The following is a 27,217-nucleotide window of genomic DNA, read 5'->3' as shown; positions in this document are numbered from 1 at the left end:
GTTGACTGGGTTTTTTTATGCATCGAAGTTTTGTCTACTCTTGTATTTTTCGTCTACTTGAAATGACCGCCATGCGCACTGTATCTAATGTATATGACCATAACTGTGCTATAGTCTATGTTAACAATTGTTAACAAGATGTATGTTTTTTCATCTAAAACTAATTCCCTGATTGGTATTCTCTACGGTAACGCTGTTACTTATGATATTGTCAAAAATTGTTTTAACAATGTAGAAAGAACATATATAAGAATTTTTACAATACTTAACATGTCTGATTGATTATGGCTTTGTCATTCATCTCCGGGTTGTTTATCCATCTCAATGTATTGATTAGATGGTATAATTTTATCACCCGCTGCCAATACATTTATACAGAGATTGGGGAGTGCTTGGACAGATATTATCACCTAGTAGTGTTACACCATCTTATAGAACTACAATCAAATGTGTTATTTGATACAATCATTATACAAGATTGATTTCATTATTTTATTGAAAGCTTTTATCATCGTAAAGTTTGATTTGTCTCATGTTATATCTAATATTTGATAAGTAATATGCATTGATAGAAACTGGAATAACAGATTAGAAGATGAAATACCACTGCATTCAAAAATGGCAATACTACTGCTATCAATATTGAACTATAGTCGGGATAGCTCCAACACTAAAGACATTGAAATAAAATTATCGTAAATATATTGAATAACATAATGTAATACTTTGTGATTAAATAGTTAATCAGTAATCAATAATTTATTTTGTAGAGACGCAAAAATACCATTTGATATATATCTTAATGATAATTGACAAAAAGCCTTTGGTCAAAATAGAAATAAGATAATGAGGACAGTATGAGTTGGACCTCATTAATGACGATCTTACATTGGATAATAAATTGATAAATCTGATACTATGATAGCGCTATACCTGACCGGGAGTAATAACACGTGTAGTCATGATTGACTGTTAATCCTGGCCCCCGCAGGGAGGATGTGTTACTTTCTTATACGATTTATCGTTTGTGTTGGATACTCAATTCAATCAAAACAAATTGCCCTGTTTTTCATTAATTGATTCTGCTCATGAGTTCTGGAACACATTAGTAGAAATTGCCTGATATAAAAACTTGACCCCCGATAGCTCTAGGGTATCCAACATTACAGTAATAGCACGTTGATAGATGTCTCGCGAGGAATCGAAAGAGTGAGGTTTGTGAGAGATGTTTTTTAAGATAAAAACACACAGCGCCGTGGTAAGGCGCATTTGAATATATTGAAACTGCGATGTTTAAGGAAATGAATGGGAATGTTTAAGATGCACAGAATACGCTTGGTAAAGCGCACGTGCGAATGTTAATCGAAATAATGATGTTCGTGGAAGATTTTTTTAAGATTCAAACATTCAAGATGAAATTTAAATTTCCTGCATGAGTAGAAATACATATGTGAAATATTTTTGATAATTTGCTGGATTTTTCATTTTCATATCCTATACGCATTCGACGCTAACGTAAATAAATTCTATGGAAGAATGACGCGTATAACGAACTTCTACTGTGGTGCCGAGTGACAGCGTTTTTATCAAAAACCGATCATACTGCCACTGGTTATAAGATAGGCACTGAAGGAAGCCAAGTTATCCACCGAGCTGACAACCCACTCCAACCTACAGAGAACTCCCCTTTTGTTGGTAGCCTTCATTGATTTTTAAGATCGTTGCATTACAAAAACCCTATCCATTGACAATTGAAGACATGCTGGCTTAGTTTTGCTTGTATCATCCTTACGCCAAGCAACGTAATGGTGTATTAATAGAAAATATTTGGCATCATTGGAAACTGACTGGTAGCTAGTTCTTTCAAAAATATGTGGAAAAACCTTTTCCCGATGCTATGTGCCTCATCTGATTCTAATACTGTTAAATGTAATTCAGCGAAATCCTCGTAAAGGTGCAGAGTTCCAGGATGAAGGGATTAAATGAAAAGAGCTGCTAATATGACTGTCCCCCTGGACACAAATCACTAATGATATCGCCTATCTTCATTATTTCACCAACACAATGTTCCGCTATCTAAAGGACACTTCAGCATTCATCGGGTCAATTAGACCACACCAGAGCTTTTCGCTAGTTCTACCATGTTAGTTTGTTTTGTCCTATTCGCTATCAAGTTCTGCAGCGTTTCCTATGACGATTTTAACCCACTGACCTTCACGACAATGTGCCAAGCTGACCACTTGATACACTTTCGACTTGACGACTGACATGAACACGACTGGTGTTTGATGGAAGTAATTTCGATCTAAGCATACAAGGAAATCTCTACAGAGAGGATTCATATATATTTTTTGTTTAGGAATGTGCTTTTGGTAATGGTGGCATTGTGGGTACCTTTGAGAGGGGGTACCCATATTAGGCAGAGACAAACCTTTGTCATTCCATCCACATTGTTTTAACCCTGGCTACGCCCCTGACATACATGTACATGTTAGCTTGTAACATACACATATTACTGATTTAGCTTTATGATTTATTGATATAGCATTGTTTAAAATAATTTGCTGTTTTATATTTAAAATCTTTATCATTAATCGGTTGCTGATGATAGGAGACGACTCCTTCTATTGTCTATCCTGTGTCTGTCAAAGCCACATTAAGCAGTATATAGGAATACACTTAATTAAACTTATTCAAAGGTTTTGGCTCAAAATACGCGTCTAATCAAAATCATTTACACGACTCAAACACATTTTATGAATGTTACCACGATTAAATTTACTCAGTTATATCTGTAATTATATCATGGGTACATGTTTGTACCATACTTTGTCATTAATATACGATATAGCCTTCAAAGTTACATGTCCATTAACATCCAAGATATAAAGCAATGCAACAAAAAGTTAAAATATAACATGAAAAGCAGAATATCATCCTAAAAGAACACGTGGTATAACAGAACAGGTGTTTGTCATTTGATACATTACGTGACCACACCATGGATCTATTTCTGAAGACAAAATGTCACTAAGAAGGATACACAAGAGACAACCATTGCAAACACCACGATGCTGTGTGGTCGTTCTGGTAAACAAACCAATCAGTACGATAAAAATAAAACAAGAAATACAAAGTGGTTTTGCAGACGTTAATCAAATGGTTCGGTTAAGTCCGAAACTTTTTATGTCTTTATTTGAGCGATTCATACCCATTCCTGTAATTTAAATATTTAACCAAAGTGTCTTCAAATTGTTTGTTTTAGAATGTTCCGTGCCAACTCTGACATCATAGGATTATTTGGAAAGTTCGCTCATCTGAAGTCAGAAGAAGTAATGAGAGAGGATGAAGTTCTCGAGAAACACGCCACGACTGTCATGGCGACTGTGGACGAAGCCATGAACAATATTGACAATGTTGATTTCGTGTTAACGTTTCTAAAACACCGTGGGAATTACCATCAGAAGATTCCTGGATTTACGTCTGACATGTTCTGGGTAAGTATAGGAAAAGTGGATTGGACAGCTATATCAACGGAAAAAACATTGAATATAAATGAAATACACCTAGAATAACTCCATTCTTATGTAATATACAATGTACCTATTTAATACAGAATATACTTGTAGTATTGTCTTCCATGAATTCGATAAGCGCACTTCATTTATTCATTCTCTTCTTATAACTTTGCATGACTGGGTATTTTGCACCAGATACCATACGACTATAGGGATCAAATACACGATGCTCAAGGATCTTGTTTCCCTATTTAATCAACGTCCTATGAACAGTCAGGGTCATTTAAGGATGACATTCCCTGTCTGTAATGTGTATGTGTGAATGTCTGTATGTTTTGGAAGGCTGCAGTATGCTTGTGTTGTGTCTATTTGTAACAGTGGATATTCTTGCCCATTATATAATGCTGTCTGACTGAAGTATACCCCACCCGGTCACATACACTTACAAACCAGTCGTCACACTCCCTTAATGATGTACACTAAGCAGAAGCACAAACGGCTCATTGCTAATTTTATAGACTATGGCGTGTCTCACTAAGGGAACAGAACTAAGAGCTTTCATCATAATGGCGAGCTCTAAACTGAAGGCTTAATGAGAGGCGGCGTAAGGAAGAAGAAAGTCGGTTAGGAAGAGATGATATCCTAAATTGTGTTGCCTTTTACGACCCTGCAATAGAAGTATCAGGTACATTCTAATGTCCAACCAGCAGGGACAGATTCACAAGGAAAACCTGACATAGAATAGGGTGCATTTTATCGTGTTACTCAATAATGGTTAAAAGCTTAATTTATTAACCTTCCAAATACACACACTTTTAATTTGAAATAACTCCTTCAAATTCTACCATGAACATATTCTCAGTTGTTTCTTTCGTTTAATGGTGTTGTAATATCAATGTCGATGATAGAGATGAAGGCCATTGAGTTGTATATTATGAGTCTCTCTCACAGGCTTGGTATTGATTATGGAGCGTTCGATATACTCATAAACAGATCAGAAAAGGTCAACAGTTAATGTACACCTTAATTTTCATTTGTCATTGTATTGATTCCATAATCATAAACAAAGATAATACAATGGATTAGAATAGAATTAGGTTTGGACGCTAAACAAGGCTTTGTAGAAATTAGGATTTAGGTGATGGAGGAGGAAGTCGTACGTTTGCTTAAATTCACATTCAACAACATTCAATGCCATTCTAAATGACACATTTACGTTGAATCGGATACCTGTCTATACTCAGTATAACATCGATTCAAACTTACCTGACCAATCACATGAAACATATGGCCATCTCTCTTCTGAGGCCGGTCCATGGTCCGCCCAATGATAATAACTACATTACAACCTACAATTGCAATTTGAAACAAAGTCTGAGAAGGTTTTAAGTTTGAAAGGGTTATTATTGCTCTAATCAATCGGATGCTGCTTTCAAATCTTTTATTGTTTCATCTCTAATAAAACTACTTGTATGTATATGGAATAAACGCCATTCTAATATGTTGGATGCGCTCTTTGATAGCGGACATCAATGAGTATATATTTTCTACTATCGTGCGTTTTTTCAATTCTAAAATTTTAAATAACTTAATATTCTTTCTTCATTTGAAAACTTTGACTTCTAGTATTATTTTTGTCATTAATTCCCCAATTAATAAAAAAAATCGATGATGTGTCATTTCTTTTTTATTAGAGTCATACCATAAAGGTTTTGGTCGGATATTTACAATTTTGTAGACAAAGGAATTATGCCATCATTATATAACAGAAGATGACAAGAAAAGTAATTCTATTATATTGTGGAGAGCATGCGAAAACCATTATTTTGGCAGTGTTTGAAGTTCTAAGTGATTAGAACTTAGTCATTACTGAATATAAGCAGTTACTAGCTTATTGAATATTCATTCTCGTCATAGCGGAAGAAGAGAATACTTTGAAACGCTTCCCTACATCGAGATGTCTAGGAGCCAAGGTAGAACCCTAGTAATCAAGAAAACAGAACCAATATGACAGCTATATACTGTCAGTGCCAATGATCTGGCGAATACAGAATGGTTAGTGAACGCTATCCTTTATTTAGATAACACCCAGAAGACAATTGTGATTGACATTTGTTATAGCAAGGCATGTTTTTGTTAGCAAGTTCAATGACAAAGTAAATCTTTCTTTTTGCTATATGATATTAATAAGTAGCTGGTACACTCCCTTGCATCTAGTACCAATTCTCACCAGATTCTCGATCAACGTTTGGCATTCTAGCGTGCCAATATGAGAAAACAACCCAATCACATACTGAATACCTTGCGTTTTGACAATGTCAAGTGACTGGCTGAGGACTGCAAGTCGGTGTCTTGCTGGACAGATTGTATCCAATCGAGTGTATTTGAGATTATTTCAAGCTAAGAATGTTGACAGGTGTAATAAGAGTTCAACTTGTGTCAGTTTCTAGTATAAAGTCTCAACCGTTCCATTTATCCTCCGTTTAGATATTTGTTTAGGTATTTGTAACCTTTGAATCATTTTTAACATGTTACTCGACGTCAATACTTTGAAATTTATGTTTCATCATCCGCGATCATATGAACCATTTGTATATTGTGAATTTTAGTTTAAAGTACTGTATATGTTGAACATACCAATGGACACGATATGAGGAAAATGGACGGGGCTGTATAGGTTCAATCAGTGATGACAGTAATTTAGTGTGCAGACAAAAACTAAACGAGGTTTGTTTATGCTGAGACAAAGGAATTAAAAAGATGTTTATTAGGTCGTTAAAAAGAAAAGCAGAGTGCTACTTTCTGTGTGCTTTTTGGACGTGTTTGGGTATCGTCATAGTTCGCCATGGGATAATTTTTCTCTACCAGGCCATACCGTGCTGTATGTGGCTATGTCAGTTCAGTTAGACATAACATTTGTCATCTCAAAGAGATGTAAATTTGTGGTTTCACAGGAGCGAAATCAATGGATAAACATCCCTAGTGGGTCCTCGTGAGCACTTCATAATGACACAATACGGTAGTGTGGCGAAAGGTCACGCTCTTGTAGAATAGACAAAGGTCAGCCGTTTACTTATTGTTTTCTGTTCATGATTGCATGGTTAGGATATTCCTAGCAATGATGTGAACATCTATTCTAGCTTGTAACAATTCTCGAGGTAGGAACACTGTTGTTCGATATTCCACCTCATAATACATTGTCTTATCGTTGACTGCATACCCAATACAAGATGAAATTAGTAAAAACAAGTATTTTTTAATTACTAACAACATTTATTAACTAGACCGTTAACCAATCATTGAAATATCCTTGTACTATTCTAGCGGAAACAGACATATCAAGTACTTGTTTCATAGTCCATCGCCAGAATTAAATGAAGAGCTGTTCAATAACTAGTCTCTGACAGAGCTAAATACTCTGTAACGATGTTTATCATAACACAAACAATACCTCAAATTGACATCTTGAAAGACATAGGTAATTTTGGTATGCCTAGTTACTTAATCACTTGCCAATGGTATTTTTATAGTTTATTTTAACTGTAATTGTTGACTTTGTCTTCACAATTATTTCTATAAATTCCTTTCTCGGGGCATTCATTGAAATTTAATTTAACAAAGAATAGTTTAATGCTCCGGAAGTTCACAGCTTCAAGTTTTCAAACACAGTCGCCTGGTAAATGCGATAATATATACATTTAATATAATGTCAGTATTTAATTTCACTATGAACTATGTGTTAAACAGATACAACCAATCAGGGTCGACGTTACAAACTGCGTCATCAATTTTGAGATGATAAACACACATGTTATATTTAAGCCAATAAAACGTTAGTTGCAAACTAGATTGAATTACAATGATGTCGAAGTGTCGAAGTTTGGTGGTAACAGTAGAACCAAGGTGTGGTGTGTCGAACAATGGTAGAATGTGATGGGCTCAGTGTTCTTCATTACCAGTCTCCCTGATAACTAATATAGATAAGTAGGCTCTCATCACGTATCTAACGCATTCCCTCCCTTTGTTCTTCTATGTCATGACAATTTTCATTCCTCTTACTAGAATAGCGTGCTAGATACAAGACACGCATGTCTTCAGCATTGGAAAATTTAATTAAAGTTTCGCAGTGAAAATTGAATTTCGTTGACGAATTTAATGCAAATATTCATACTCTGTATTGATATTATATAATATAGCAGTATTGTCAAATGTTGTATAAATGAAGTGTTGATAGTCACGCAGTATTTTGTATTTTTCCAATGTCTAGCTGTATCTTCCTATTTTCAATGTCTAGCTGTATCTTCCTATATTTTCAATGTATAGCTGTATCTTCCTATTTTTCTAATGTCTAGCTGTATCTTCCTATTTTCAATGTCTAGCTGTATCTTCCTATTTTTTCAATGTCTAGCTGTATCTTTCTATTTTTCCAATGCCTTGCTATATCTTCCTATTTTTTCAATGTCTATTTTCACATATTCCTCGAAGATATTATTAATATGCAAAAATATCAAACACTGTCATGACCAGTATTTTAATAACGCGTTTAAATTAGTTCCAGCAAATGAAAAAGAAAGAGTATGGATGGGAAAATAACAGTGATGATAAGAGATGATAACAGTGATGATAAGAGATGATAACAGTGATGATAAGAGATGATAACAGTGATGATAAGAGATGATAACAGTGATGATAAGAGATGATAACAGTGATGATAAGAGATGATAACAGTGATGATAAGAGATGATAACAGTGATGATAAGAGATGATAACAGTGATGATAAGAGATGATAACAGTGATGATAAGAGATGATAACAGTGATGAAAAGAGATGATAACAGTGATGATAAGAGATGATAACAGTGATGATAAGAGATGATAACAGTGATGATAAGAGATGATAACAGTGATGATAAGAGATGATAACAGTGATGATAAGAGATAATAACAGTGATGATAAGAGATAATAACAGTGATGATAAGAGATGATAACAGTGATGATGAGAGATGATAACAGTGATGATAAGAGATGATAACAGTGATGATAAGAGATAATAACAGTGATGATAAGAGATAATAAAAGGGATTATAAGAGATGATGACAGTGATGATAAGAGAAAATAACAGTGATGATAAGAGATGATAACAGTGATGATAAGAGAAAATAACAGTGATGATAAGAGATGATAACAGTGATGAAAAGAGATAATAACAGTGATGATAAGAGATAATAACAGTGATGATAAGAGATAATAACAGTGATGATAAGAGATAATAACAGTGATGATAAGAGATGATAACAGTGATGATAAGAGATGATAACAGTGATGATGAGAGATGATAACAGTGATGATAAGAGATGATAACAGTGATGATAAGAGATAATAACAGTGATGATAAGAGATAATAAAAGGGATTATAAGAGATGATGACAGTGATGATAAGAGAAAATAACACGGATGATAAGAGATGATAACAGTGATGATAAGAGAAAATAACAGTGATGATAAGAGATGATAACAGTGATGAAAAGAGATAATAACAGTGATGATAAGAGATAATAACAGTGATGATAAGAGATAATAACAGTGATGATAAGAGATAATAACAGTGATGATAAGAGATAATAACAGTGATGATAAGAGATGATAACAGTGATGATAAGAGATGATAACAGTGATGATAAGAGATGATAACAGTGATGATAAGAGATGATAACAGTGATGATAAGAGATGATAACAGTGATGATAAGAGATGATAACAGTGATGAAAAGAGATGATAACAGTGATGATAAGAGATAATAACAGTGATGATAAGAGATGATAACAGTGATGATAAGAGATGATAACAGTGATGATAAGAGATGATAACAGTGATGATAAGAGATGATAACAGTGATGATAAGAGATGATAACAGTGATGAAAAGAGATGATAACAGTGATGATAAGAGATGATAACAGTGATGATAAGAGATAATAACAGTGATGATAAAAGATGATAACAGTGATGAAAAGAGATAATAACAGTGATAACAGTGATGATAAAAGATGATAACAGTGATGATAAGAGATGATAACAGTGATGATAAGAGAAAATAACAGTGATGATAAGAGAACAAAGGTGATAAAACTCTTCTATTTCACTGTGGAAGAATAACGTTCCACGAGAGTGCTGTGTGATTGACGTCGCTTGTTTCTGTCTCTAAGACACTTGATGATATAATCTAGGCATCATACAAACTCGGGAGAGATGGCTGTATCTTTGTCTCTGTAATCATTACTTTCAGACTGGTTTAATGAACCTCTGTTTAGATATTTTAGGGAGAGTGTTAATTAAAAGTGACGGCATGAAATGTAATCTGTAATTTGTAGACAAGAGATGCATGCATACTTCTGCTGTGTATACAGATGCCAGTATGCACCATGTCCGGACGATTTATGGACTTCCTACCCTGTAGATGATAGAAAGTGTGTTTGCTGTGTTCATGTTTGTAGTTTACATGCACATGGATGATTGATAATCCGTATAGCAGTCAGATAACAATGGCTATTTATTGGATGTAAGTAATAAACCACAACCCAAGCATTTCTTATAGAACACAGATCGATTAAGATAATATCGCTTGGTGACGTTCAGGCATGAACATAAGTCATCTCTAAGTATATGCTCTTTATTATGGTCAGCTGTTCTCAGGGATACGAATAGACACTGGATGTTTGTGGTCGGCAGCCATACCGGCGTTATCTCCACAGACTGTTTACATGTTTGGACACTGTGGGTAGATCCTACTTGTTTTAGTCTATACTTTAAATAAACATTTCTACAGCTATTATCACAACAGTAGTATTGATATATAAAACTGATATACAGGATAATAGTGGGTTGAATGGAAAGTCTGAAATTTACATGATAGTTTATCACCTCATCTGTATACCCTGCCAAAATATACTAGTACGCCATACTACTTGGACAATACACTACAAACCCAGATCTGATATTGATTATAAAGGTTGCGTTATTGATAAAGAAAATATACAAGGAAGCGATACAAACGTAGATACATAGATCTAGTCTGACAATATACAGGGCATGTACAAAGGCATATGATGGTCATACACAGGAGGATACATAAAATACTGGTACCCAATCACTCGTGATATCACTGCCTCGTCGTGTACTGACAGTGTCTGATTCGTAAAAGACTCAACGTATCCTCCTCTATCGGCAGAATTAAATCGTTTAAAGGTCTTCGTAATTCATGCTTTAATGTCAAATATGGTTTTTGCTAGCAAATTTGGCTTCTTGGATCATATCGTCGGTCATGTTTTGAAAGAAAATAAACATTTAGAGTCTCATTATCTAAGCTATTCAAAAATTGTATGTTACAATAGCGTTGTCACAATGAAATATGTTTTCATATACCTTGATATTACAGAACGTCAGCTTTCTTTTGTATAACAGAAGATCATTGCCACAAGTTATCGTTTTCGGACTTAGTGTCATGAAACAGTGAATACGGAAGTATAAACCATTTTACCGCTTTTCTCATGTGTCATGTTAATGCTGTAACCAACGAGTACTGTCTAGTACTGAACATCATAGTGCATATTAAAGTTACAGCAATGCATGTACTTCTTTCTACTCATGCTTATGCCTTGTTTTAAGATGCTTATGCCTTGTTTTTAAGATCATGCAAAAGTTGTGTGCTTGGTTATGGTAGTCCCTTATTTGTTGCTCCATTGCGGAGACATGATTTGGTTGTGTTGTGTATCGTGTTTCTTTTTTTCAACATCTGATCCTTCGACCATCCCTGTTGGTCTTCAATCATAGGCATAGGCCACTGTTTCACTTATTGAAGTAGTAGTGGTGATCAAGGAAGTAGTTTTCCCAGAAGAGGCTAACCATTGTGTCTGCCCGCCCTTTGTCAATTCTGCCTTCACACGCTAAATTCAAATATGCATTTTGCGAAAGGTTCTGTTTCCACTTAACACAACATCCGGTGCATTCAAAAAATAAAATATTTTCAGTTTGTAGCCTAGAAACTGTTTCCGTCAATTCCTGTGTGTGCATTTTGTGGTTTTATATAAAGTCATGTTGCGAAATCATTTGAGTGGCGATGTGAAAGCTGTGTCGATTTCATAATAGAATCCTGTGACAATGTCTCGCACATGCAGGTACACACTACATTACATGATGTCTAGTATATTCTGAATAGATTATGTAAATAACATAAAGCTTTCTTTCTAGGTAGAGGAACGCTGTCTTCAACAGCAATTACCTGTTTATTGACCTAGTGTTGTTTCTTGAATATATTTGTACATTAAACTGAGATTTGTAAGTTTATGGGTATTTTCGAGTTTGATCTCCTGAACATGTAAAGTTATTGGTTAGTATGAACTCGAGTAGATCTATATGAAAGTAATATGTGTTTTTGTCTGTGGGGTATAAACGACATGACTCCTTACAATATCATCGATCTTGTTTCTTAAGTATCTGTGCTGTACATAGATTCAACTTTCTGTCACCGCGTCATATATTTTGTTAATTCAAAGTCTATTATTTTATTCTGTGTGAATTATATCAACAATATTCCCAGTGTTGGTGAGAATGTGGACTTGGTATTTCAGATATAATTAGGATACTATAATGATTATTTCTGAACTTGTATTGACAATAACTATTTTTCATCATGACATTGTCAAATCATATTAACTTACAACTATTGTTTTGTTTTTCAGGCTATCGAGGTTCCGTTCCTAGAAGCTGTTAAAATAACACTTGGAGATCGATACAGTGATAATATGGACAAAATCTACAGAATTACTATAAAGTTCGTTCTCCAAACTATGGTGGATGGATACGATACGTCTAATGCCGTCTCCTGAGGTCACGTGATAGCCGCCATGTCTGCTGCAGACGACAGTGTGCCAGCATGGTAATAGACAAGGATGAGAGACAGAAATCTCCAACCATTCTCCGGAATTGTTCCGGAAATTTGGCCTACTGGCACGTGTTGCGTATGGCTGGAGTTGGTGAATTGTGATGTACGTAACTAAATAATTGGTGTGAGAAAAGCAATCGGCTAGGTGATAGCAGGAGGTCTTGTTCTCGTTTAGAGAGTGAACTGTCGGAATGGCGGGTCGAGGATCCTCCGTCTGTTGTTGATACCATCCCCAGAATGGTAAACGTCCATGGATGTTTGATAACACGTGTCAATATGATAAATGAGATTTAGACCATGTGGATATGTGAAGGTATAAACGCCTATGTGTTCTATGTGGTTAAACATTTAGATTCTCTGATATTATATGTGTGTTCCGTCATCATCTGTAGTAACACCAAACAGCGTTAAGACAGTTCGTAAGCAAGCGTGGATGGGAAATACACATGAGCAAGTGCTATCAATATTATGTCGCTAATTACAGGAAATATTTGAAATCCGATTATATATTTAATAAACAATCCAAGCAAGTCCACAGTTAGTTTAAACACATCAACTGCCTTGTATTTCCTTCTTGATTATGAAGTCTACATAACCATTTTGGGCTCTGTTTGATACCTTATCATCTCTGACGAATGTTGTAGAGTCGTTCCTAGTTTAGTTTTATATCGCCAACCGAGAAATCACCCAACAGCTCATCCCTTGGTTCTGTAAACGTAATCAATATTTAGCGAAGAATAAATATGAAACAGTAGATATTATAGAAATGTTTTTATCTCTATCAAGCTGTATCAAAAGTTAAAACAATATTATTTTGTAAAACATTCAGTTCTACAAGCAATCTGCAAATGTGTTGGTGAGTTTACATTATATTAAGTATATTGTATTCAAGAGACAAACCAATTGAGATTAGATAGGTTAGCGACTATTTCAATATTTCAACAACATGACGGTTTATGTATACCTTATACGTCAAGTAGTTACAATAACTTACGGGCAAAAATAAGAAAATGTGTTGATACAACAACTAATACATCTAGAAATGTACATGATTAGTATGTTATTTGGAATTAAAAAAAAACTTAAATGACTCAGATCTGCATCATCGACATATTTGCGACTTGTTTTAACGTTTTGATCATAAAATCGTACTGTTTCTTTCTGATAATAGTCGCTTGAACTCTCAACTAAGTAGTTTTACTTCCTTTACCTTACCTGTAAACTGAAAAGAGGAGCCTTATTTGTTTTAGATACCTCTTTTCATTTATTATACATTCTTTTTTACAAGAACTGTTAATTGATAAAAATGGTTTATCGACAATTTTTGTGTGTCTTTCTGTTTTCGAATAAGAAATCCTTAATATTTTACACACTGATTTTATATTAATCCAACCATCATATTGCATCTAGCTATAGTGTATCTTCCTACAGCATAATTAGATGAGACTATTTATTTGTGTATGGATTAGACCGCCCCCCTCCCCCCCACCCACCCATGAGATATTAGCTGTATGATATGTTTAAGTTTTTACACAATTATTATGACATATTAATGTATTAGCATATTAGTAGTCTATCGATGAGTCATGTACATGTTGCATGCAAAAGGAGACTGATAAACTTTCGAACATTTAGTATCCATGGTCCATTTAACACCAATTTTGAAAAATGCAACTTCAGATTTTGGATATGGTAAGAAAACCCAACCTCCAGTGCCTGTGCCAGATTGTATATAAGGCATTGATTTATATGGAATCTAAATTTCATTGGACAATTGTTCATTTCATGGTCTATCACAGCGAAAATTGGAAGCGGCTCAACGGTGTATCTGCTTTAGGTTTTACATCAGTCATATAGCTAATGTTAAGTATATAGACAGTTTAATGTAATACGGAACTGTAATAAAATTACCTAATACCTAATAATGTTAATAACAACCCGTTTTTATAACGAAACAAGACTTTGTTTCCATTCTTATCACCAAAACTGTTTCAATGGATACGTGACTTGTTCTTTGCTATCTACGAATTCTATTGGGCTTTTTGTAGCACCGTAACGTTGTTTGTAACGTTGGTTGTCATAGTGACCATAGAAACTACAGTTACCCAGGGCATATATCTAGTTAATTTACTCTTCCTCTTAAATGCTGCTTAACCGGCTGTGAAATACTGGTAACAGTGACATCGTCAGCACGAGATCAATATCGCTGTTCGGCTTCTCTGGTAATCCAAACATGTACATCAAAGAATGCGAGAGTGGAGTGGAGTGTACTAAATGTAGGTTATTGATAAATAATATTTTCTTCATATAATAATTGTCATTTTATAATAAATGTTATTTTTCATCCTTATCTGTACGCATGTGGTCCTCGTGTAGTGTGGAATGAGTATAATATAGATCACCAATAGCATGTGTACAAGACTTAAAGGTTATCAACATCTGTACTTACATTGAAGCTATGGGAAATAGTAGCGCGGAACGTGTGTGTGTTGGTCGAGCACATTGTCTAACTAGAATGATATGGTTGCCACGCGGTGTCAACTCTATAATAAACAAATATGACCTTTGCCATGTTTTGCTTATATGTTGGTTTATCAATGTATGATGTCTCGAGTATTAACCAATATCGGATATCATACGGTAGTCAGACTGGCCGTCCATCAATGTGAGATACTACAGTGGCATTTAAAACCTAAATAACAAATTTTGGACACACTACAACAATTAAATACTAGGACCTAGCCCCTTTAAGGACGTAAGTGAAATTCAAACCTCACTGGTGTAATAGACGAACCAGCAATTGGATGCCATGTTTGTATTCATTGACCATCTTAAAGTGGGAGTAATCCCCCTTGTATGTACGCAGCTTCATACCACCTGCTTGTGACGGGTAAATCCAACAAGCTAACCAATCGGAATCACTGATACATTGTTGAATCATTACACATAATAACTAACTCGTGAACACCATCATAGATAAAATGAGGGTATATCACTTACTCACTTATAACAAAAATATTTTGCATTAAAATGCCTTTTTCTGGGCTCATGGTAATATCATAGGTCAAAGTATAAAATGGATGTTGACAAATCTGGTAATGATGATCGCATCCTAGGGTTACATGGGCAGGGTGATTGCAATAAATTAGGTCATGTTTAATAATCGAACGGTATTGTCTGTGAACTAAGAATCTCCGGTGCCTAGTTGTTAGGCCAAATAACATATAATATATAACATATAGACTGATAGGTTAATCGCATATATTTCCTTTAAATCAAGAAAAAATCATTTTTGTTCATAAGCTTATACGACAAAAATTCAAATTGATAAAAAATCAAGGGATTTGTGTAAGAACTCGCAAATTTGGAGAATATATAATCACATGTTCTTCAGGAAATGAGTGAAGAAAATTTCACTAATCATTTGATTGACATTTTGGAATAAGCTTCCATATTTAGTAGCCTTTTACTATAATGCAATTGGTCAGTAGGCACAAATTATAGTGAAAGTGTTGCTTAAGATTCTCTCTGAAAGAGTCAGTTATATAATGAAAAAAAAGATTGATTTAGCTTTTTTTATTTGTCTGATTTGTCAGTTGGTAATTTTCTTCACTCGTTCGTTTGCGTTCGTTATTTTTCAGTTTGATTTTTGTAGTTGGGTCTTTCACTCGAGTCAATGGTACTGAAGCGCCTTTTCAAAAGTTTATGCAAAAATACCTTATGCACATAGACATCTTATACTATCAAAATTGCTCTATTCAACGATTCACACTCCCGTTGTAACAACTGTATACAAATATTGTTACTATACATTGTGAAGAAAGCTCCGATAGTATTGTGCATGATACATACTAGACACCAACAATCCTAGGAATTGAAAGCTGTATACTAGAACTAGTTATATAAAGGACACAAACCATTAATATCCATCCTTAGATCTCGGAAGCTGAATATAACCGAGAAAAAAATCTAAACTTTTGAACTCCTTTGAACTAATGATAGCTATCTACATTGTCTTCTTAACATTCAAGTAATGAGGTATTTGCATTTTCCCATCCATTTTAATGGCAGTGCATTATAATATACTGGAGCAGATCTAACCACCTGCTACCCCAAATCATTGTCAGAACGAAGCATCAGTAGGTTGCTTAAAAAGTCACCACAGACACAATTGTGGAACATTACTGTGATATAATCAATAGATTTAAACTTTACATGGGAAGGAGGCAAGCAGAGAGGTCAATAATTCATTAACTGCAGCAGACGAACGGGTTACCTTATTACCTCTCCATACTTACAAGTTGTAGTGGAATAAGACACAGGCACCCCCTATAATGACGACTTAAAAGTGGAGACGAAACTAATGTAGCTAGGAGGCACCACATAGACATATCGTCGGGTATAGCACGATTGTTGTATAGAAGCACAATCTGGTAGTTATACGGGTCCTGGTAAACAAAACAAAGACCAGATAAATGTTGACATGTTCCTAGTTTCATACACTTTGAATGTTAATATTCGGTATTTTCTCATCATACTTTAGTATTTCGTATTTAATTATACCTTCATGCATAATACTGACCGGTCTCGGGCAATACACTCGTGTCACCTGACACTGTATTACATGGCTACTCATGCAAAAAAAACTCTTTCCTATGTGGATATGAAGAATATGGATATTCTACCCTCGGGATCGTAAAATGTTCGGCAAGCCTAAGGTTTGCAACATTTTGTGACCCTCGGGTAGAATATCCCTATCCTTTATATCCACATATGAAAGAGTCTTAAAGTTCATAGCCTATCTAAGTTTACCAACCCTAGAATATTAGATCAAAAGGATGAATATCACAAAATATTAACTTCACAGTTACAGTTTATACCTCTAGCGAAAATCCTCTCCATTATTGCGTCCCCCCCCCCCCCCTGAACAAAAAGAAAAATGGTGAAATAATTGGAAGTAGAAATAACCTTCTCTGTTGTTAATGCACGAGATTTATTGTTAGTATACTGTCCAGGACGGTGTATCCTATTGATCTCTCCACAAAAAGAATTACAGTGGTGTGATAAAACCTGGACTTCAATTTGGTTTTATAGTTCGATAAACAATAAAAGGTGAGTTGAGGAGAACAAGACCAAAATCACGTGAGAGAATAATGGCATTACGTAACTTCCGTGATGAAAAAGATAATAAGTTTACTTACAATGACCCATTACACAAGCAGTGAACATCGTCACATATGAACGTATACTAATTGTGTTGGGCGTACCTATTTCACAGTTACGACTGTTAAGCTTTCCTTTCATTTTAACGTTGATCATTAGGATCCCCGTAAAAACAGGTCATTGTGCTCCTGTTATTAAAAAAACGCACCAATAATAACATGATTACAAAGTCTAAGTCAGGTATAAATTACAGGAGAAAATACTAACATAATAAGACAGTATGTTCTGGAAGGTAAAAATGTATCTGCTTCATAACCGAGTGCCGATATATGTAGAATCTTAAATGAGTGTTCAATTCATAGGAATTTTCGTTATAAAATGAGTCTCTTTATTTTGAATTACAATTATTACGGAGGTTGTTGTCCTTCCTGAAACTAATTTTTAGTTTTAAATCGATTGTAAGGGCTTAGCTAATAGAATCATACGTTTTGGTATTGATAAAACGTGTTGCTTCTTGTGCATACACAATGGCGAAAATTACAATGCAAAAAATACACAGTGCAAAAATACCTGTAATCACATCTTCGTGTCATTCCTTAGATGCTGTACCTATCTGTAGATTCCGTTTTTTTACTAAAGCCGTTAGTCTGTGAGTTGATTTAGATTGATGTTGAACGATGCGACTTTTGTTACATTTACTCTTGCGCAAAGATAGTTGTCATTTGTAGATGTTTACTTACAGTAATGCTGTTAGTGTTATGTATGTTCTTCTGAAAATGAAGAATGTGTAAGATAAAAATGTAGACATAACACAAATCGCTGAGCTTTTATCAAACAAGAATCTAATACAAATGATCGAGTACTTCAAATCATTACATTGTTGTAGCCCGGGAAACAAAGCCGTCTCCTAACAGTGTACCGACTGTGATTAAAATGGTGTAAATAAAATATCGATTGTATCAAGTCTGAGGTCCGAATGATTGGGCTGGGGTGATAAGGATCAGACTGATGTAGTTACCGCCTCGTCCGCCTACGCACGTTTTTCTTACATGCAAGGCATAGGGACGTGATAACTAGGACAATGAGAGTCCCATCCGCTTTTATTATATTAGAGCTCATACAAAACCGGGACATGGTTCATTTTTAACTAGGGACTAACAGAATAGCAAAGGTCTATCAAGACGGAACTGGTATATGTTACAGAGTATATTATTATGACTGTTCAGTACGAGGCTTGCTGAATGTTTGCTAGCCACATTCCCTATTAACTTAAAAGGCCAATGTTTGGTCACCTGTTTTTCATCTAAGAAAGACGACGACATTTTAGTCGTTAAGAAATGTTTGTCACGCAATGACTACCATGGAATACCATATACATTGACCGATAGACCACCCAAACCGAAGCTTTTAGGCTAGGAACAGAATGTCAGGCATCTTAACTATTGAGACGCAATAACCGAGATATGAAGGTTGTTGAATTACACTTTGGCCCAGTAAAATGAAATTGTAAAATTATACTTTTCTGAACGTGTTAAAACTATGTTGTACTGTGTTTATTGACTGGTTTTAAGGAGGAGCTACAAATATAACTCCATAGATTTACTTTGAAATATACCATAGCTAAACTACTCTTAAATCAATCCGGTGTTGTTGCAAACAGATAAATGTACAAAATTTTACTTTGTGTCCCCAATATCATTTGGGAAGAAATAAGACATGTGTTTGAGGCTTCTTTGCTCATAAATGAAACTGGCTGTCACTATAATGTACTATGGACCCGATTGTTCAAGATATCAGCACTTGTTAGAATAACTTTTATCAATGAATCCTGTAGTTCCGTCCTATAGCCAGTTAAATTCAGCATGAGGCCATCACAACTAAGTATTGGACAAAGTAGTAAATGATAATAGCATGTCCCGCAGTAACGGAGGGTAGTTGATGCATATAGCTTTTGAGTAAGTGTGTGTGCGGCATCAAGTAGTATAAGTTTGCAATCATAGGACAAATCAAAAATTAAAATCTGATTTCACATTTATATTTATTCAATTTAGTTTTATATACATATACATGAATCAAGGTCAAACATGTACTAAACAAGATACATCACCTCCAAATGTGTGGACAAATAATGAAATATTTACAATGTGTTTGCATATATATACATTTCTGCTGCAGGTTCCAGAAGAAGCTACACTAGTCGGAAGAGAACCGTACAGGTTAGTGTGCTATTGACGATCCTTGTTCAGCCTTGCATGCCACAAGACCATCGTACCAAACAAATGGCGATACATTACACCATAATATAATATAAGACTCTTTCATATGTGGATATGGAAGATAGGGATATTCTACCCGAGGGTCACAAAATGTTGTAAAATCCTCCAACATTTTGTGATCCCAAGGGTAGAATATCCATATCCTTCATATCCACGTAGGAAAGAGTATTTTTCTCTCATACCTCGACATTTTATTGCAATTTTACAACTATTTTTCTCCGCCATTTTGAAATAAATTCGAAAAAAACGCAACTGCAATTTAATCATCCATACATGAAAATTGCATGATATTTTCAACGCAAATTCCGTTGTTTGTATTTTTTAAAGTTTATCCACCCTAGTTCCTGAAAAAAATTGTTTAAAATGACACCTAGAAAATAGTAATTTTATTGACGCTGTGACATCACGCGGCTTTATTGCATGGATAACCATGCAATACAGCCTCAGGCGACATGAGTATATTGCCCTAGACTAGCCAGTATTACATGTGTAGGTATGAGAGAATATGAGGAATATATAGTCTCCTTTCTGGGGTAATTACAATACAAATTGTATAAGAACTTAGTTATTATTCCAGGTAAACTTGTAAATAGAAAAGGACCGTGCCTTCAAATCCATGTAATAAAAGTATATTATTTATCTTCCAATGTTAAAAGTAGAATGAATATAAAAACCACGTAATAGTATCAATATTTTTGCCAAAGTCATTCGATAAACAAAATTGTAGTATACAAACATATTTGCCAAAGTCATACAATAAACTAAATTGTTAACTCACTTTTTTCGCGGAAACCTGATTTCACGATTACCAATTCAATATAAGCTCGAAAAATTTTACTTTTTCGGATTTAAAAATTGAATTGAAACTCCCTATTAATATAAGTGGTATCATTAACTAGCCAAGAAAACATGCGTTTTTGCTGCTCGGCAACAGTGTATAACAATTTCTGCAAGGTACACATAAAACATTACGCCTGCCACCCGGTATTTAGCTTTAACAATATAACAAAAAGATATGATATGTCATAATATATGCTAATAACTGTTCCTTCGCTACATAAACAATACGGCTTTTCCTGATCAGGTACATCGGTCTCGCACCGAATATCGATTATTCATTTATATTGCTTAAGAAAGATAACAAGAAAAACACAATAAATAAATAGACAAAGATACCAGAATATGAAACCTTAATCCTCATTAATCGTGTCCTTTATCGAGACACTTTCCATCAATTTTCGCTCAGATCTTCATCTGTATTTAGTTTGTTAAGCTCAAATATTTACTACTAAACACTTTTAAATACATGTTTGAGCTTTGAATATATAGCAATCGATCTACTTTGTAATTTATAAAAAGTCACAGGAATAAGTACTATTATTAAAGCAATTTATATACCGTTTTATGAAATTAGTTGTACAGTAAAGAGGTCAATCCGGTTTCCATTAACCCGTTCTCCTCATTTTCCAACTACATTTTTCCAGAACCAAAATATCTAGTCAGTCAAAACATATGTCTCCTTCACAACTTCTTCGCTCTCCAGCCACTTCTACCAGAAAACGAACGTTGATGAACGAGGCTCTGCTGTTTTGATTATTAACAACATGGCTGTATTATTTTAAGACAAAAAGATAGTGCCAAGGTTTCATGGAAGTAATATATGCTACAAAGAAGGAAAAACTTATTTACCATCACCGGGTTGTGATATTATATCGATATTATATGTAACGAACAATGTTATTGGCTTAACACCTTATAATGTGAAAATGGCGTTAGCAACGTCACCTCTGATAGGATGATTTCTTAAAAACCAAACACCCTTAAGACATTTTGAATTGGTATGGGCATAGCTGTAGCACAGACAAAGCGTGTAAAGTAGTTAATGTCAAGGTCATTCTAGAAAATCCTATAGGAAAAGACAAACAACGACCTTGATTATAACTTGATATTGACGATACGCATTATTGTAACTTTTGTATGTCTTAAAGATGCGAAAATAATCATAACTTTTATTTGGATATTCCAAATGATACCTTCAACGTGTACTACATTCACCTGAAGCAAGTTTTAAATGAAAGCAACTAAAGATAAGGTATATCCATTCACTGTACACGCATTGTGAGGCTGATTCTGTAATATTTATCGTATTTGTTTGGAATGAGTAGATTTACGGAAATGTTGTTTCCTGTGCTGAATGTTAAATCAATATTTGTTGGGTGTTTTTCTCTGATCCGACATGTAACACTCCTTTTAAACCTTTACAGACTAACGCCCACGAGATTGTCAACAGGCGCAGACGAGATTTGCAATCTAGACAATTGCGTTCACTGTCCGATGAACCGTCTTGTTGGAGACATGACAAACAGGAATCCTCTGTTAACTAGTTCTAACTTACTGTGATAACCGATGTTGTTTAGTTCATCAGGGCTACTTCATCACAATGTCACAAACAAAACAAATTACTTGATTTGGCAATCCTTATTGCTAAGATCTATAGTTAAATCATTCGTATTGAATTTACATGTGCACAAGTCAGATTTACTGATTGTTTGCAATAACACGACTTATCGTCATTACAGTAGCACATCACCTAATTTTATAATTATTTATGTTTTATATACATACATCCTAGTGACGCTCTGAGAGATCTAATGAGGTGTAGAATCAGATCTTTTGTTCATTTTGCGATTGGAAAATAATCACCAAGATATATTAAGTGACTGCTTATGGAACATGTTGCTTTGTTGTATATCAAAGATCTATCTCGAATTTCAGAAAGGTGACAATAAATCTCCAATGTTGTTATCGTTATTGAGTTATTCTGATAATCAAGTCTTCTTCAGATAAGTATATTGTACAAAAGTGATCGCTTACCGTAACATTGCAGGGGCAAACAGAAAATAGTTATTCGTTATGAAATAGATGATACAAAACATTTTTATATATTTTAAATTGAAGCCGTAAGTCAGGTACCTGAAAAGCAAGTATTCTTTTGTAATCGATAAGACTCTTTAATACACTGTAATACTGAACATGTGTTTGAGGTAGCAATCTTGATTTAAGGACGAATAAGGACGAAGGTTTCATTTTTTTCGGAATCTACCGAATCAATTCCAGTTTACGCTGTGCCAAATTCTTGTAAAATGTTGGCTTGCCGTAAAACATTTCGTTCAATTATTAATCAACATAATTACGAAGAAATTGAAAATGCCATTTGAACATAATAATCTACCCATTAAGATCAAACAGTTTTGTATTTAGGTTTAATCTTCAAGGCATCTATTAATGAAAAAACTTCTTATCTTCCGTTGCAATAAAAACAAAGCTTTGTTTTATATTTGATCCTGTCAAAATGCGATTGATCAATAGATTATATCATAGATATTATTTATCAACGTACATGTGCATATTTAGAAATATACTCATAAGAGAACGAAAGTGAACAAAGAGCATACATACATGTATACATACAATATATGAAACAGTACTACAGGTATTAGATTGATATTTTGATTTTTTTAACAGATGTTCTTATCCTAGGGCAGTGACTCCAAACTTGTACCATATATTATCCAATGAGTCGCGAACTTTCGATGATTCTGGCACTAATATAAGACATTCAAGAAATCAAATTGAAGCGTATGTTTCCAATGGTCCTTTCACCAAACGTTTAAGACATTAACGATTCAGTCCCACATCTCTAAACTGTGCAGCAGACGAAGTTTTCTATCGTTGATGGTGATATAAGGCATAGTTAGTAGCACACTTAATGGGTACACGACATATAGGATTCTGATTAGTATAATCCGGAACAAAGTTCGTCTTCAACATAAATCTGACTTTTTAAAATTATTTTCCGACGCTATATGTGCTATGATAAATTCGACCGCTTGAATAGATCGTGTTAATGCACTTGATCTCAATACGTATACTATTGAGTAATTGGTCATCAGAATTGCTATTTAATCTGATTTCATGTCTTCTCCTCTTCTTTATTTGTGACATCATTCTCACGCACACAACAATGTTCTATTTTCGTCACTTCCGGTTGTTCCTTGGAGTGATCCGTTACAATGATTTTTTGTTCCACTGGGTTATTGTTATCGAGAAATCCGTCCTCAAGCGACTTCAAGATGAAGTCAATAGTGATCTCATAAACGTTTGACATGTACTCTGTGTATCGGTCCCCAAGCGTTATTTTCACGGCTTCAATAAACGGCTCCCGGATTTTCTGCGAAAAGAGGGAAAAGTAAATTAATAAATAATGATACATTCAACACATGTATACATCATGTGAATTAATCATTAATGCATATCATACAAAGGACTGATATAGACGGTTTGTAGGACCAGGTGATTGAAGGATTTCATTTATCCTTTACCAATTCTGCTATTAAAATTTAATATCATAAGTATGATGATTTGTTATGAGACTAGAATTTGGGTCAAGTTCAAAAGTGCAGGTTTGGGACAGACAGATAGTCCATCTCATAACTGCTGTGACTTCTATCATCGCTATATGGTACAATACTGAAATCACACTTCATACTTCACTACTACCCGTATCCAGTCTCACCAATATTCACTACCTTACAGATAGCCATGAACTTAAAGTTATCGTCAGGAAGAGTTAAAGTATATTAAGGAAGGTTCCTTAAATTAGTTTGCTTTCCTGAACTTCTGAATGCTTTCATAGGAGGACATTCAAAGTTTCAGCAGTTTATGTAAGATGAGTTAAAGGCGAGTCCAGAACACTAATTTTCAAATCTTGGTGAGTCAGTCCCAGTACAAAGAAATATATAGGTTTGTCTTTTTTTTTCAGTCGGCAATAATTCAGACGCAATAATTCAGACGCACTACATTAGTTACACGGCGGAATCACAGCCAATGTACATCTGTTGTCGCGCGTTTGGCTCTTTTGTCAATCAACATACGTTTACGTATTTATATCCATCAATGGGAGTTCTTTGGATCTAGCGAATACATATTTTGTAATTCCCTATAAGTAAAAGCGTTTTATTGCATTAACTATCATTCCAGTTAAGAGTACTCAATTTATTCATATGTACAATACATTGTCATCAATGTCAAAGAGCCAAGCGTGACGTTTAAACGATTGCTGCAACGGCTTAACAAATTAACAATTAATGTACAATAAGTAGGACAATGATATCTCATCGACTGGTCAAGTTTCTCCAACAACATAATTCATCTATGAAATTAAGATTCCTAGTGCGGACTATATAGTGAAGACGAGACGTCTAAATAGTTTCTACATTGTGATACGTTACGTAGAGAGATGTGATGACAGGCTATACGTAAATTAGCATTGATATCATTGACACCACATTATGACAGGAGAGTTAGGTCCTTACCAATGATACCTACAGCTCAAGTTATTTTCCGCATTTTATGATAATTGTATTTGGTCAATGGGACGAGTTTGCCAATGTATTTGGTCAATGGGACGAGTGTGTCAATGTATTTGGCAAAATCTGGTTTCCAGCGTGTCCGTGTACCTAATTACTTTAAAGATGCTCCACCGCTGACAAATGGTATTTTTTCACTATCAAAAACAGGGGCAGACGATTTAGTGTTTTTCTTCAGTTACAAAAGTTACTTACTTTGCACCATTACCACCATTGAAAAGTATGAGCTTCTAATTTTACTTTAAGTTAAAAATATGAAAAATAATTAATTGCATCCCGAAAAAATTCTGTGGCACTATATCCTGTATGGAATGAAGTACTGATTCGGCATGCAACAAAAGCAAAATTATTATATATTACTTTGTGTGTTAATTAGACATATATACACGATTAAACACCAATTATTGTTCAAATGATGATTACCAATTATGCTCTGTCGGCGGTGGAGCATCTTTAACTTAACATATAAATATATTTCGAATTTTTGGAGGCTGTGTGTATGGAATTGAATGGGAAAAAAAATATTTAATAGAGGTCATGAAATATGTCCTTTGTATTGGAGTTATTTTTAGATCTAAGAACAGCTTACAGGCTAGTTCATTATTTGGAACAGGTTCGCGCCAATTACACTGATATCACATTAAATTGTTAACCATGGGACCGCGGATCTCTAGAAGTAATTAGATAGACGAAAGGCTTCTCCTTGGCGAGGGAGGGAGATCCAGAACTGGCACTCCTCGAGATACTGATTTATCTCACCTATAACGTGATATGGTGAAATTGTGTTTCATTCCTTCCGTAAATATATCACTTAACACCAGTTTTTAAAATTTCATTTTGTATATACTACAACAGAAGTAGTAACACAAGTAAAGAGGTAATAACACCAAACCAAGATTCGAAACAGTATCAAATGGGAAATGCAAGCGTAAACACTCCCCCTCCCGAAACTCACTACAATAGAGCTCATCCAGGTCAGTGACATTGGTACTGAAAACAAAGTTCAGAATCAGTATAATCTCATACTATAAAGATAATACCAATAGTCATAGCAACACTCATCCTGCATCTCCTAAACCTTCCATATTTACGTTATAATTATTTTCTCTCGACGGCATGCAAACGCCACATGCTGGTGTTGAAGAAAGAAGGTTTAGTTCCCAGAAATGGTAAATTACATGAAGATAAATTAAAACAATAATTCCTCTAATATAGTGCAGTGTAAGTACAGATAGAGGTCAGAGGGGTATACTGATTGGTCCATTTTGATCTTTATATTCAGTGTAGTGTAAGTTCAGATAGAGGTCAGACGGGTATACCGATTGATCCATTTTGATCTTTATATTCAGTGTAGTGTAAGTACAGATAGAGGTCAGACGGGTATACTGATTGGTCCATTTTGATCTTTATATTCAGTGTAGTGTAAGTTCAGATAGAGGTCAGACGGGTATACTGATTGATCCATTTTGATCTTTATATTCAGTGTAGTGTAAGTACAGATAGAGGTCAGACGGGTATACTGATTGGTCCATTTTGATCTTTAAATTCAGTGTAGTGTAAGTACAGATAGAGGTCAGACGGGTATACTGATTGGTCCATTTTGATCTTTAAATTCAGTGTAGTGTAAGTTCAGATAGAGGTCAGACGGGTATACCGATTGATCCATTTTGATCTTTATATTCAGTGTAGTGTAAGTACAGATAGAGGTCAGACGGGTATACTGATTGGTCCATTTTGATCTTTATATTCAGTGTAGTGTAAGTACAGATAGAGGTCAGACGGGTATACTGATTGGTCCATTTTGATCTTTATATTCAGTGTAGTGTAAGTTCAGATAGAGGTCAGACGGGTATACTGATTGGTCCATTTTGATCTTGATATACAGTGTAA

At 34.7% G+C, this 27,217-nt stretch overlaps 2 protein-coding genes across 3 annotated transcripts in view; one reads left to right on the top strand and one right to left on the bottom strand.

Moving 5' to 3' along the window:
• Nucleotides 1-15,025, top strand: part of LOC138319188 (neuroglobin-like) — a 62,789-nt gene extending 47,764 nt beyond the window's left edge. The window contains exons 3-4 of the mRNA XM_069262163.1: nt 3,266-3,497; nt 12,257-15,025. Of these exons, the coding sequence (XP_069118264.1) occupies nt 3,266-3,497; nt 12,257-12,403 (379 nt within the window). The 3' untranslated portion in view covers nt 12,404-15,025. The remainder of the gene's footprint in view (nt 1-3,265; nt 3,498-12,256) is intronic.
• Nucleotides 15,026-23,144: 8,119 nt separating this feature from the next.
• The window catches only part of LOC138319186 (neuroglobin-like), a 60,097-nt gene continuing 56,024 nt past the window's right edge, over nt 23,145-27,217 (bottom strand). For both annotated transcript variants that reach the window (XM_069262161.1, XM_069262162.1), the window contains exon 3: nt 23,145-24,129. In XM_069262161.1, the coding sequence (XP_069118262.1) occupies nt 23,872-24,129 (258 nt within the window). In that variant the 3' untranslated portion in view covers nt 23,145-23,871. The remainder of the gene's footprint in view (nt 24,130-27,217) is intronic.

This window comes from Argopecten irradians, chromosome 3 (genome assembly GCF_041381155.1).
Source record: "Argopecten irradians isolate NY chromosome 3, Ai_NY, whole genome shotgun sequence".
NCBI classification, from domain to species: Eukaryota; Metazoa; Mollusca; class Bivalvia; order Pectinida; family Pectinidae; genus Argopecten; species Argopecten irradians.
The sequence above is the reverse complement of the archived record's forward strand: the minus strand, read 5'-3'. Positions and strand labels throughout refer to the sequence as shown.